The sequence below is a fragment of the Phyllostomus hastatus genome, unplaced genomic scaffold (assembly GCF_019186645.2).
Source record: "Phyllostomus hastatus isolate PE091 unplaced genomic scaffold, TTU_PhHast_1.1 phas_scaffold_21, whole genome shotgun sequence".
NCBI lineage: Eukaryota > Metazoa > Chordata > Mammalia > Chiroptera > Phyllostomidae > Phyllostomus > Phyllostomus hastatus.
In genome coordinates this window covers 20,591,914-20,605,778 of record NW_025334017.1, presented here as the reverse complement: position 1 = coordinate 20,605,778, position 13,865 = coordinate 20,591,914, and the positions used below count along the sequence as shown (strand labels likewise).

Below are 13,865 nucleotides of genomic sequence, written 5' to 3'. Positions count from 1 at the left end.
TCTATATGCAGAATTTTAAAGCTCAAAGAAAGTTTCTTACTGATGTTCATCACAACAGGTGAGTATTGTGAGCTGAATTGTATCTCCCCCTTCCCAAATTCCCATGATAAAATCCTAACCCCAAGCTGGTCAGAATGAGACTATATTTGGAGACGGAACCTTTAAAGTCATGATTAAGTTCAGAGGAAGCCAGTAGGGTGGGTCCTAATCCAATCTGACTGCTGCCCTCATACAGGAGAGAAAATGTGGACACAAAGGGACAACAGGGATGGGCTGACTTACACAGAGGAAGACCAGGTAAGAGGCAGCAAGAGGGTGGCCACCTGCGAGTCAAGCAGAGAGACCCTCAGTAGCAACCAAACCTGCTGACACCTTGATCTTGGACTTCAGCCTCCAGAAATTTGAGAAAATAAATTTCTGTTGTTTAAGCCACTCAGTCTGTGGTATGTTGTTATGGCAGCCTTAAAAAATAATATAGGGAGATTACTAATATTTAATGCCTTGGGGGTGGAGATCACGCTCCAAATGTGAGGAATTAGCTGATGAATTAAAAATCTGACCCTTTAATCTAAAAATTGATTTTCTCATCCCTTGCGCCCAACTTAAATACCAACCATCTCCTCCTCACTGAGGATAATCGATATGGGAGAATGTAGGAGAAAAGATCCGAAGGCAGCAGTGATGCCACACTCAATTTCCACACTATTTATCATTTTGAGTGTGGAACTCAATATGACTTTTTAAATGTACTACATATTTGACATATTATTAAATGCAAGCATTTGTAAGACAAAAATTCATAAAGGATATAGAAATTCTGATTCAACTAATGTTTAGCAGCTGTCCATGTATCAGACTGTTGCAGGTGCTGGACTTATGTGAACTCATTTAACCCTCACGACAGCTCTTTGAGACCGGTGTCATTGTTTTCCTCAGTTTACAGATGCAATGCCTGGAGTACAGAGGGACAAAGAGACTTGTAAAATGCAAGCAACAATGTACTTGCCTCAGAGAGTGATTACAATTATACATAAAATAGTCAAACAGATTCTAATACTTGGTAATATTCAAAAAAGTAGTTTTTACTCTTATCACAGTGCCTCCCTAATCAGATAAGGGTTAACTTGGGGGTAAATGGATACCTTAATGCCATTCATTTGTTCCACAATCATTTATTTGGCAATTGCTATACATCAGGCACGTGCTAAACCCTGGAGGGTAATGACAAGCACATGCCTGGAGGGTAATGACAAGCACACGCTGTCTGCAAGGCATCTTAGAAGAAAGGCAGGAAGGAGAAATCAATGTCTTAGCGGTTATGACCTAGGAAGTGAAAATGGGAGGAACAACTATCAGGTTGGACTTTATAGACATCTGTACTCTGACTTTTTTTGTATTAATAAGAAAAAAATTGTAACTTAAAATACCATCAAGGGGAAAAGATTTTAAAAAGTGCTTGAGGTTGCAATCACTCAACTTTAGTCAATGATCCAAAAAAAATATGGCAAGTCCACTTATTGAAAGATGAAGGGCACGATGAAGAGTACAAATGGCCTCTGTCTTTACGGGTTTATAATCTGCCTGGGTAGACAAGATAAAAAACAGGACAAACGTCACCCTGAAAGACAAGGCTGTCGGTAAATAGCAGGTGAGCACATACAGCAGAAAATTCACCCTCAAAGATATAAATGGTCTTTGAAAAATGTAAGTTTGACAATGACAGATTATTACTAGACTTATTAGGATGATCACTTCCCAAGGTATTCAAATGTTGAATCACTATGTTGTACACCTGGAACTAACATACAATTGTATGTCAACTATAATTAAAAATAAATTTAAAATTTTTTATATGTGCACTTTGGGATGGAAAATAACACAGCTTACACTGACTGGTGTGGCTCAGTTGGTTGGGAGTCGTATCACAAAGCAAAGGGTTGTAGGTTCAGTTCCCAGTCAGGGCACATGCCTGGGTTGCGGGTTTGGTTCCTAGTCTGGGTGTGTGCGAGAGGCAGCTGATTGATGTTTCTCTCTCACATCGATGTTTCTCTCCCTCTCTTTCTCCCTCCCTTCCCATGTCTCAAAAAAAGAAAGAAAATCTAAAAAAAAACAAACAAACAAGAAAGAAATTAATACAGCTTTAGTGGCAGCTAATGAATGACAAATATAGGGACTCAACTAAAGCAAAAGGAGGACCTTAGCCAATAACCCACCCTTGATCGCCTGGATGTGGAAGTGTTGATAACTTTAGTTGATGCATTGAGGCCACAGTGAGATGAGCAGTTAGGGAGATGAGATGCTGACACTTGAATTTAACATTCCACGAACTCAAAAATGTGGCGATGTTGCCTGTCAGTCCTGAGTCTGGCTGAGAAATGAATCTCCATGCAGGTCACAGTCATAATTATGGGATGAATCAAAGCATTAGAACCACTGAAGTGCTGGAACTGAAAGCCCATTGTGTCCCTTCAGCAGTAGCCAAGCATGGAGAATCTCCACCGAATCTCTTTAAGTGAATATTAGAGATTTGCTGTCCCTACTTCCTCACCACCTACTTCGTACCTCTTGAAATCAGCCCCTCTCGATCACTGTCAGTGGTCTCCTGGTCATGTTGGTGCCCCCGATGCCTGGCAGAGTGTGTGGCAGAGGGTTCTGAATGTTTGCTGAGATGAACCAATTATTTACCTTGATGGCTTTCTAAGTTCTGTTCCCTTTGGCCTCCCTGGCGCATGACATTAATATTGACTTGGCCTAGAAATACCTTTTCCCACCACACTCCATGACTCTTCAATTCTCTCTCCTTCACCCCTTTACTGCCCTTCCTGTCTTAGGCTGTCCCTTCATGGATAATTTTCCTGCCCCTACTTTCCCCTCTGCTCCCCACATGTGGTTACAACCCAAAGCTCAAACCTTCTCTCCCTCCTCACTCCACACTTTAGATACCCAGGAAATGACAATAATGATTTGTATAGTAGTAGTAGTGATAAATTATCTGCTGTGTATTAGGAACTTTACTCATTATCTTATCTAATCCCACAAAAATCTCCTTACTCTACATGAGTGAGAGAGCTGCAGAAGTTAAATGAGTTACTCGAAGACACGTGACTAGCAAGTAGCAGAGCTGGAGATGTGCCCAGGACTTACTCTGCTGAAGGTCCAGATGACTTCAAAATAAAAACACATAAACATTTAAAATGAAAAGCACATGGAGATGAAAATTTAGAAAAACAAATGGGACTATGCTGCTTCCTAGCTGCATTATCGGTCTACCCTCTCCCCGTTGTGTGAGGGCTGTCACTGCTCCCTCTTGACATGTCCCTGTTGGTGACCCAGCTCAACTTCAGACTCACCTTGTCTAAAACTGCTCATCACCTTTTCTGAAAAATCTGTTCCTGTCACTCTTTCCTCACTGTCACCATCACTCTCAGAGTCATGGAAGCTCAAACCCAGCAATCACTAGTGACTCTTTCTTCCCCTCCTTATGTATAGCACCTTCTTTCATCCTTCACTCCCTCCCTCTCCATTTCTGCAGTGACTACTCAAACCCCTGTTCTTGCCTTTCTCAGTTGATGATGACCATCGTCTTCCAACTGGTCTTCCCGTCCCTCACCACCTTTCTCCCGGAACCCACCCTGCAGTCTACCACAAGGTTAAGTTCCCTAAGATGAAGTTTGCATTTGTGGCTCTCAAATACAAGTCCTTCAGTAGCTCTTTTTCAGAGGTAAAGTCCATACTCTTTGTCTGATTTTTAAAGCCTTGAACAGTCTGGTGTTTGCCCTGGTATCTTAAACTTAATCTCCTACCTCACATCAGCTGGGATTTTCTGCTTCTATGAAGATGGTCTCCTCAATGGTTTAAGTCAAGCTTAGGAGCCTTAATGAGAGTGACCACATCACTTATTGTCAAAGTGGAACCTCTTTGAAAGTGAGAGGGGGCGCTATTGAGAATTGAGCCAGCATAAACCAAGACTGTCCTGGATTAACTGGGGTTTATGGCCGCCATATTCTTAACGTGCCCTCCCCATCTACTTACAGGCCACAGACCAGCTGCTACTGGGTTTATCCCAAGGTTTCTAGCAGCCATGGCTCTCCTCTCAGTCTCCTGCTCTAAGTCTGACAGCTGGGGATCTTCACCTTTGACAAGCCCCTTCAGGTTGATACCCTCAGGTTAGGCTGGCTGTTTAGCTTGCAATTTGGCGTTCTCCCTGTGAGTCTTCCTGACCTACCAGCTCCCAGAAGCAAGGCTTGTCCCTCCTAGCCCAGCCTCAGCCCCCAAACTTTAAGAGCACTGCCACCTCCACACCATCACTGTCCCTCGTGTCTCCCCTTGCCTTAGAGATCTGTCCAATTGTTACCCTTCCTTCCTTGCCCAGATCTTCCCCACCCTAGCCACTAGCATGTCCCTCTTCTTCGGCCTTCTGTAGCCTCTATTACCTCTACCATTTGCTTTGCACTCAGTACAACCCCACTGAGCAGCAGCTGACCTTTTGAGAATTAGTTCAGTCTCTCTAACCAAGGTCACTGGCAACAAAGGTCCACTATCACTTAATCATCTCACTCCCAGCCTCTAACTGGTCAGTCTCTTGGTTGAGGAGGATGACAACAGGAACACCTGATGGATGAGACCTGGGTCATGCACAGCCCTTCCAACTCTACCACTCCTCTGCTCAATCGCCTCTCTGAGGAAAGGCAGACATTCTTAGATGCTGATAACAGCAGCAAAAGAAATACCATCTCTAATAAACATAGCCCACAACAGCTCCCTGGCAACCACAGCATCTACTTCATGATTGTTGCTCTCCAATAAATGTCAAATTCCAGAGGTTACAGCAAAACCCTTCGAGACACAAAGGTTCTCTACTACATAGGGACAATTAAGCAATTATTTGGCAACACTCAGGGAACTGGGTTCCTCACTGCCCTCCAGTTTCCTGAGGTGGAGGCAGCCCTCCTGCCCCAGCCATGGCCCTCATGGCCCCGTCCTACCTACTCACCATGGCCGGGCTCTCCCTGTCCCTTCCCTCACCCTGTTTCCTAAAGCTCACCCACTGGTCTCATTCTCAATGGTCTGGTGTCCTTCTGACCCTGTAGCACCCACAGTTTCTACTCATTTAACAACTGGTAAGGAGAAAAAAATATGTAAAACAAAATACATAGTATGACCTCATTTTGTCAAAGATTAACAAAATGTTTTGCAGTATATATTTACATGGGGGAAAAAGTCCAACAGATAATACAACAAATTATTAGTGATTGTCTCATCTGTTTAGGTTGAAAGTGTCTTACATAATAAAAATTAATGAAGCAAAAAACACAAGCTGGTGTTTCCTACGTTGTCTTCCTTCTGCCAGTGTTAGTGGATGTGGTCCCCGGCCCCCTATCGTGGTCACCACCAGCAGATTAAGGAAGAAAGATACCAGCTCTAATGCTCGGAAGACCAATTCCATCTGTGGGTCTCTAAGGAGGGGGGTTTTCACCCCATCAGTGCAAAGCAGCAAACCAACCAACCATGGTACTCTCCCCACTCACTTGCAAGGAGCAGGCCATCAGCTCCATTTTATGTTCTGTTCCCTTTTTCATCCACAGCTTTACCTAAAACCAAGGTGGCTGGATAATGTATATTCTATGTGCAAAAAAAAAATCATTCACTATTTTGTGGGAAGCAAGACGTAACAATGGGATATGGAAGAGAAGATGCAGGATTTAGGGTCAGAAAATGTTTATTCTAGTTCTGATATCAGTGGGCTGCTTTTCTTTCTTTTCCTTCCAGATTTTCTGCCTCGTAAGTTTTCAGTTCAGTTTATTGAACACCAACCATCAGCCAGGCACTGATTGTTCGTGGCAGGATGAGGCCGTGCCCTTGTAAAGGGCTTTGCAGACAAGCTGGGAGTTGCCAGCGGGGATTTGCTAGCCTGCTCTGCAGGTGTGAGGAGAGCCATTGTCCATCACTGAAGAAATCAGATGTCACCCCCCCACCCCCACCTCTCACCGGGTTGTGGAGTCACCCGAGTGGGACTCCACTCAACTGACTGCAAGTTCCGTTTACCACCCTTGGCACTCCTTAGCTGGGGCCTGTGTTTCAGGCTACTTTTTGTTTTCTCTGACCATGGTGTCTTATTAGGTATGGCTGGGCTTCTACACTTGGCAGTCACTTGGCCTGCCACTGACTGCAGCTCCAATAGTTAGCAGGAAGGCTGCCCAGGTCTTTGAGGCATGCCACCAGGTGAACTTCATGTATGTGACACAGCAGCTACGTTGAAGTCCCGAACATACCCGCCCATTATCAGTTGGTGAATATCCTCCCAGTCCTTTTCAAGGACTGCAGTAACAGGCAGTTTATACAAATGATCATAAGTTTGCCTTCTGCTGAGGACCCAGGATAAGAAAACGCTAACCCCAGCCATAACTGAAGTCTTTAAAGTTCCAGTTCGAACAACTAGAACTTTAAATGAGCACTTCGTTAAAACTCCAAGGAGAGTGATCAGATAGTGCAGGGGTTGGGGGTCATTGGGGAGGGCCTCCCTCTTCCTCCTTCCAGTGATTTCTCTTTAAGCAAGGCTAGAGGGAATACTCACCCACACACTTTTTCCCATCCTCCGCCAGGGTGTAGCCACGGTAGCACTGGCAGACAAAGGAGCCCAGCACATTCACACAGAGCTGCTCACAGCCGTGGTCCTCCGCTGCACACAGATCCTGGACTGAGACAAAATCACACCATCAGAACACAACGCTGAAGGAGGCGACCCTCAGGACAGGGCTGGGCAGCCAATAACCATATAGCACCTGCTAAAATACTTCTGAAAACATTGTAAGCATTGACATATGGTGATAGTGGAAAAGTTGGAAAACATAGAAAAATCTATAAAAGAAAATCCGTTAGCGCCCCACCTGTAATCCTACCACACAGGGGCAACTGCTGTGAACATTTTGGTGACTTGATATATATAGATATATATATATATATACACATACATATTTGAAAGTTGAAATCATTTGCCCTTACTAACTGCATTAAATAATTTAAAATTCACATCAGTTTTTATTTTCCTGTGTCATGAAAGTGCTCTGAAAACATTCTGAGTGAACTGTGAGTTATCGCAAGCAGGCATTGGCACTTGTCTGCATCAAATACCATTCCTGCTCTTTGAGAACCAGAATGCTTTGTAGTCGGTTTCAGAAATTTTTACAGCAGTAATCTGGCACTGTCTTTGACATTTTGCAGATAGGGAAGCTGAGAGAAAGGCCTAGAGGAAAGGCCTAGAGGAAAGGCCTGCTACTCCACCAAAAACATAGCAGGTCTAAGAATAGCCCCTAATTCCCAAGCCTGCATCAGCCTCATTAGATACCCTCCTCCTCATTCCATGTGTCTTATCAGAAGGATTTTTGAAAACTGTCTTTGCACTCTATGTATTTATCCCAGGAACAAATGAGGAAAATGAGAAGCCAGAGTTGGTTAGGAAGGTAACAAAGATTACTGGGGAGAAATGGGTGTATGGCTATTTGTGGTTGGTCCTATTTGGGTCAGATATTTATCCGATGTCCACAAAGTGCTGAGTCCTGGCTACTTATTCAAATGCAACATAAGAATGCACTACAGGGATGCATTTCAGGTAGTGGGACTGAGAATATATCAGAAGACGAAAAGGTTAAAGGCATTTTCAATCTATCACTGATTTGGTCTCTCCTTCGCAGAAACAGGCTGACATTTCACAGCAAGGAGAATGGCTTGGATTCATAACTAGCTCTTCCAGTAACTTTACCATTAAAGTTGGAGAAAAATCAGAGAGTATTAAAGGGATTGAATACATTAGAAATACTTTTCTCAAGTTAATATGTCAACTATAGTAAAAGCTCAATGAACTAGAAAGCTTGATTAATTCCTGAATTCAATAGCTATACTTTAATGTTATTACCCAGGTATCTGAGTTTTATAATTTATTATGCTTTTAGATATATAAAATACCAAATTGATAAAAAGATAAAAGCTGATTAATTCATCATCTATTAAATTCATGTATAATTAAAAAATAAATAAAATCTACACCATAGCATTAAAAATGCTTAAGTCTACACTTTGCCTCCTTGTACAACCAAAAGAAGAACAACGAAAAATGAAAAATTAAAAAAAATTAGACCTGCCAGAAAACAGAACTGTATGAAAGTCTGGCAACCAAGGAGTTAAAGAAGAAAGATTCATCCAGACAGGTAGAAGGAGCAGAGATGGGCTGTGGGGGTTGAGAGGACACGTGGCAAGGTGGTGGCTGGAGACTGGGAGGTCCCACATTTGCGTGCCGTTAAACTGCAAGAAGGACTGGGAGTGAGACAGATCACGCAATACAGGGTGCCGAAATGGAGGAGATCAGAACAGGCGTGGTAGCTGAATTTCACTCCAGGAAGTTCAAGGGCAGTAGCAGGAGGGACAATCAGAAGGATGATGGACGCCCGATGGCAGAGGGCCTGACTGTAGGCTGAGTGCTCTGAACTCCATTCAGCAGGCAGTGTGGACCACTCAAGGTCAATGCCTTAAAAAGGGAGATGGCTGATTTCACCTGAGTGATACTTTAGAAGATAAATCTCAAATATGACAGATGCTCTCAGCTCTGGGAAATGGAAAGGGTTACCATAAATAGTCAGCTAATAATCAATAAGAAAGGAAGCAAAGGGAATTGGACATTGTTAAGCATAATCAACCAGGGAGCATAAACCCATTTGTTCCACCAGGAAGCTGCAGATTCACATTCTCCATGGGATCCCAGCATTTCCCCCCTGCCTACCCTCAAAGAGGATTAACAGCAAATTAGGGGTGGGGGTGCAGGGGGAGGTAAGCATATGCACAACAGAAATCAAGATGGCACAGGGGGAGGTGTTCGACCATAGGAGCCTGTCAGTCTAATCTGGGAAACATGTCATTGGCTAGGGGGTGGACCCACCAGAAGCCCACAAAAGATTGGGAAGTTGATTGGGTATTTTTGAAAAAGCTCCTGGTCATAATCCCAGGGGAACAAAGGAAAGAGAGAGAGAGAAAGAGAGAATCTCATTCACCCAGGAGTGCACTTGCCTCTCTGTTCACACACTCTCTCTCACTGGAGGACACGCAACCATGTGGGTCTAGCAGCCAATCCAGGCCACAGCAGACCGCACAGGCTCCGAAGGACTAAGCTTTAACATGAAACAGAAACTCTGGAAGCTGGACTTTGTGTTGGCCTTGCTGAAGACAAGGTTGGACTTTTTCCATGGCAGGATGGACAAAGATGGGACACTGGAAATGCAGGGGGCAGCTTCTATTTCCACCCAAATAAATCTTGCCACACTACAATCTCCTGCGTTTGGGTCCATGAAATGCTTTTCTCGCAATCCTGTGGGATAAAGGGACTTTTCCCCGGCCACAAAAGGACTTCCAGCACAGTTTAGATACCATTGCTTTGTTGGGGAACAGCTGCAGTTTTCCGAATTGCAGGCTGAAGAGCTTTGGTTTGCTTGCACACTGATGGGAAAATTTACTTGCTGAAATGAGGACCTTCAACAGTTCCTCTGAGCTTTTGGCTTCTCCTACCAGCTGTCAGTGCACCGCTGTGCTTTTCCCTCTTGGCGTGTATCACAATGTTAATCACAGAGGCCTGCATGCAGGAATGTCTTCACTGTGCCTCCCTCGCTAGACTCTAAGCTCCATAAGTCGGGGTGGGGGGGAGCTTCCCTGCACAAAGTCTTGATGGCTGGAAAATGGTACACCAGCACACTAGAACAACCTACCCCCTCAAGCCCTAAGCCTATCTTTGGAGATCGGGCGGGCACAGGAGCTTCTCCACCGGGGTCCTCCCTCCCCTTTCTCTGCTCCAGCTGCTCCTTTGCACCCAGCCCCGCCCCTGTGTCCAGCAGGAACCTGCCTAACAGTGGTTAGGGAGGATTGGTGGGCGTACATGTGACTTTTAGTCTCTTAGGTATAACTCTTTTCAAATTTCCTAACAAGAGTTTGTAACAAGAACTTACATAACAATGAAAAAAAATCAATGCGTTGCAAAAGAACTCCTTCAAAATTAGCATTTCAAAAACAATAAACCAGGACCTTGAAGTGATGATCTTTTTTCCAAAAGACTTCCCCCCCGCTGGGTAGGTAGAGAGAGGCAATGAAATGCTTGTCCCTTTCAGGACAGGGCTGGACACCCACCTGGGAACAACTGCAAGGTTCCTCTACAGAAGCAGCAGTACCCAGCCCCCACTGCCCATTAGAACCATCTGGGGACCTTTTGAAAATTCTGATGCCAGCCTCCACCCCCTCCCTAAATCAGACTGATGGGGTGGGAGCAGGGAGGGATGCAGGCAGCTCCCAGATAACCCCCTTGCGTAGCCAGGTTGAAAGTCCTTGAACCTACTGGATAAAACATCCTCGCAATCCTCCGAGGGGAAGGCGCCCAGACCCAGAAGCCATTCCCCCTTACTTAGAAAGACTGCCAAGTTCAGTTTCCTCCTTTAACAAATCTTAGAATTATTGCTGTCCTCGGTCCCCTCGGACACTAGGTAGGGGTGCTAAGTGTGGTAGGGACAGGATTACGGCTTGAATTCCAGAAGAACAGTCCCACAAACAGCAAGCCTGCCAGCTGGCTTCATGGCTGTTGTCTTTTCATACTGTTTCTAGAACACTGGGGATTTATAGCCACTAATGGTCTGCACCGTCCCAAGGGAAACCGTTGAAGGATAAATTTAATTAAACAAAGACACGGGGATAAATACAGACTAGGCTCTGACAAAACAACTGTTGTTTTTTGGCAGCGGTCACTTCCATTTAAAACAAATACAGATGTTTGGGGATGATTCTTTATGCTTTTGAAAAACAGCACTTCTTTTTCTCACAGCCTGGGGGGGTTTCACTGCAGGGTGATAAAGCCATGGGGTGGGGTGGCAGAAGCACTGGACTCAGGGTGCCCATTACCCTTCCAAATCTTCTTTACCAGGTGGTCCCCAGTCATGGCTCATGGCTTCAGTCAGAAGTCACCTCCTCCAGGAAGCCTTTTCCAGGCCGGCTGGGTTCCTTCCTCTGACTCCCTAGCACCATACACATGGCTCCACCCTCGCTCTCCTGCATTTTCCCTGCGCTGTTGGAAGGACCTGAGCAGAAGCTGTCAGCGCCACGGGCACGCAACCTTGGTCTGCCTCAGTTTGGATTCCCCAGGGCCTAGCACCATGTCCTCGCGCATGGAGCTGGGGCTCCGTGACTGCTCATCTGCTGAATGAACAGTGGCAAAGGCCCTGCCCCCTGCCTCCCAACTCTAGGATGATCCTAGAGTCCTAAAAAATACTCTCTATCAGAAATGGCATCATGGGAAGATGACTGAGACGGGAACAAAACTCCTCGCTCTCCTCATCCCCAGCAAGAGGGATTCCCATACCAGACGAGGGCTCAGAGCACAGTGACAGCAGGAAGCATACCTAGCTAGCACAGACCGGCACAGTGCAGGTGTCCAACAAGTACTTGTGAGTGGACAGATGAACCCATGTCCACGTTACACAAACACAGCGTTGACCGGTGACCCTCCCTGACCAATCTTAACGAGGCTGTAAGCTCTGAGATGAGCAGGGTGGGTATTACTTTTCCTCAGGGTGCTGTGTTCCATACATTGGGTGTTTGGTGGACATTTGTTGATTTGACGTGACAGCCACCAGCCTATTAGAGTTCCGTGTCCCCCCACAACCTCCCTTACCACAGCTAAAATTTAACACTTAATTTGCAATTGATCATTTAATGTCTCTTTCCCGTGCCATACGAGGGCAGTGCTTGCTGTGTTCAGCCTTTCAGCTCAAATACCTAACAGGGTGCCTGGCATATGGTCAATTTTTAAAAACATATTTGAATGGCTGACTGAATTAATATGTCAAATTGTTCAAAGTACTGGAAAAACAACAGTGAATAAAATAGATTAAAAAATCAATCGATCGATCCCTGTCCCCATGGAGCCGGTGGTGCGAGGGAGCCAGCTCCTACGGACTCACTGGACGGGCTGTACACACCGCTTCCCAACTCCGCATCCAGCAAGGCCAAGTGTGTTTCCTGAAATCAGCTGCAGTGGCAGTATTTACACCACAAGAATTGGGGAACATTATAAATTGGAGCTTCTGGCCCCTGGAGATCTAGTTGTTAAGCACATACCAGCACACCACTGACAGGGGCCAGACATAAAATAAACAGGTAAAACCATTTGTTACGTTAGATGTTATAAGTGCTGTGGAACAAAATTAAGCAGGAAATAGTATGGCCAGAAGACAATCTCACTGAAAAGATTATTTTATACGTGGACCTGAAGGAGGTGATATGAAAAAGTAAGGATCGAGGGCCTTGAACTTGCAGGAGGAGGTAAAGGGCAGCTGTGCTTCTTTAGACAGGGTGGGATGAGGTGTTCCGATCCAGTGAAGGAATGTTGCCTCCTGACCCAAACCTGGCTGCAGCTGGGTGATTTCTGTAAGATTTCATTTTCATGGAGGTTAAATAATTAACTGGCGAGCACATCTTATTACAGGGCTAAATGAGATAATAAAGCGCCTGGCAGATGGTAGGAATTCAGCAGATGTTAGCCTCCTTATTTCTCAGACTAGGGTAAAGCAAGCTCTTGTATCCCAATGCTAACGAGCATCACTTTGTTGGGTGCCTGTGACACCTACACATGGACCTTCGATTCAGACTCCTTTAAATAATGTCACCTATTTTTGACTAAGTTTTGGTTTATGAGTTCTATTCTGAATTGAACTGATACACAAAACAGGCGATTTTGAGTTTTCTAACAAAAGATCTCACCAAACTCAAGCAATGCCTTGCGGAAGGGCAATCCTTAGCCTGTAGCTGAGAGTCAGCAAAATTTGCTTGTTTCTCTTAGTTCCCGGAGAATTTTAGGAGAGATGTTAACTGTGTCTGCTCAATCTCCCCGGGTGAAATAAATCAGTGAGGATTTGATGACTAAGAGCCCCAAAGTCAGTGCTCAAATCCATCCCAGCTTCTCACCCCGAGGCTTCCCATGCACCGGAGATTTAAGTGCCTTCCTTCATCTGTGATCTCAAAACCCTGGCTTAGGGCCTTGGCCCGGAGAGCTTGGAAAACTTTCATCTGGTTACATTGGACAAGGAGCACGGGACACAGACTGTGGTTGCTGTGGCTGACATCATCCTGGCCGAAATCAAAGGGCTTTTACTGACTTTTCAGAATTTCAGACAAGTCACATTGCGTGCTGTTGACACCAGTGAGAGTTGAGTTAAAGCAAAAGGAACACCTTCAAAGATGCGCCCCGCTTTTTAAATAGCTCCTGCTGATATTTAGTCTGAGATGGATAAAAACCAAAAATTATCTATCACAGCAAGAAAAAAGAGAAGTGTATTATTAGGGCTGTCATTCCACTTGAGTGGGTAACAATGGGATTCCTGCCTGCTCAAACCCGAAAGCTCTGTCAGAATTACAGCTGTGCAAATGCAGGCAAAACCCAAATGTGCATTTTGGGGCCTGGTCCCCTTCTCTTAATCATATCTGAAAGCACTAATCTTATTTTGACAGCTGCCATTGGATGTAAAGACTTTCAAGAGAAAATGTGAGTCAGCCTTGTGCTTACACTCTGGGAGAAACAAAACAAATCCGGGCTCCGAGAAAAAACCAATCTGTCCTTCAGGCAAACTCCAGCAGTGCTTGCGCCCTCCTTTCCCCCAGCGGTTGAATTCTTTTTTAAATCAATTCTCTGCTCACTAACAAGATTTTGGTTTTCTTTTAAGAATGGAAAAGAAAGGGGGGTGGGCCAAAATAAAGCTTTAAAACAAAAGCAAATCCGACCGAATTAGGTTGATCAAAACAATAAACGTGAATGAATAATGCCCTCCTGTTGCGGAGTGCTTTGC

At 44.9% G+C, this 13,865-nt stretch overlaps 1 protein-coding gene across 3 annotated transcripts in view; it reads right to left on the bottom strand.

Moving 5' to 3' along the window:
• The window catches only part of MATN2 (matrilin 2), a 125,139-nt gene that overhangs the window by 45,731 nt on the left and 65,543 nt on the right, over nt 1-13,865 (bottom strand). For all 3 annotated transcript variants that reach the window (XM_045861397.1, XM_045861400.1, XM_045861398.1), the window contains exon 5: nt 6,575-6,697. In XM_045861397.1, the coding sequence (XP_045717353.1) occupies nt 6,575-6,697 (123 nt within the window). The remainder of the gene's footprint in view (nt 1-6,574; nt 6,698-13,865) is intronic.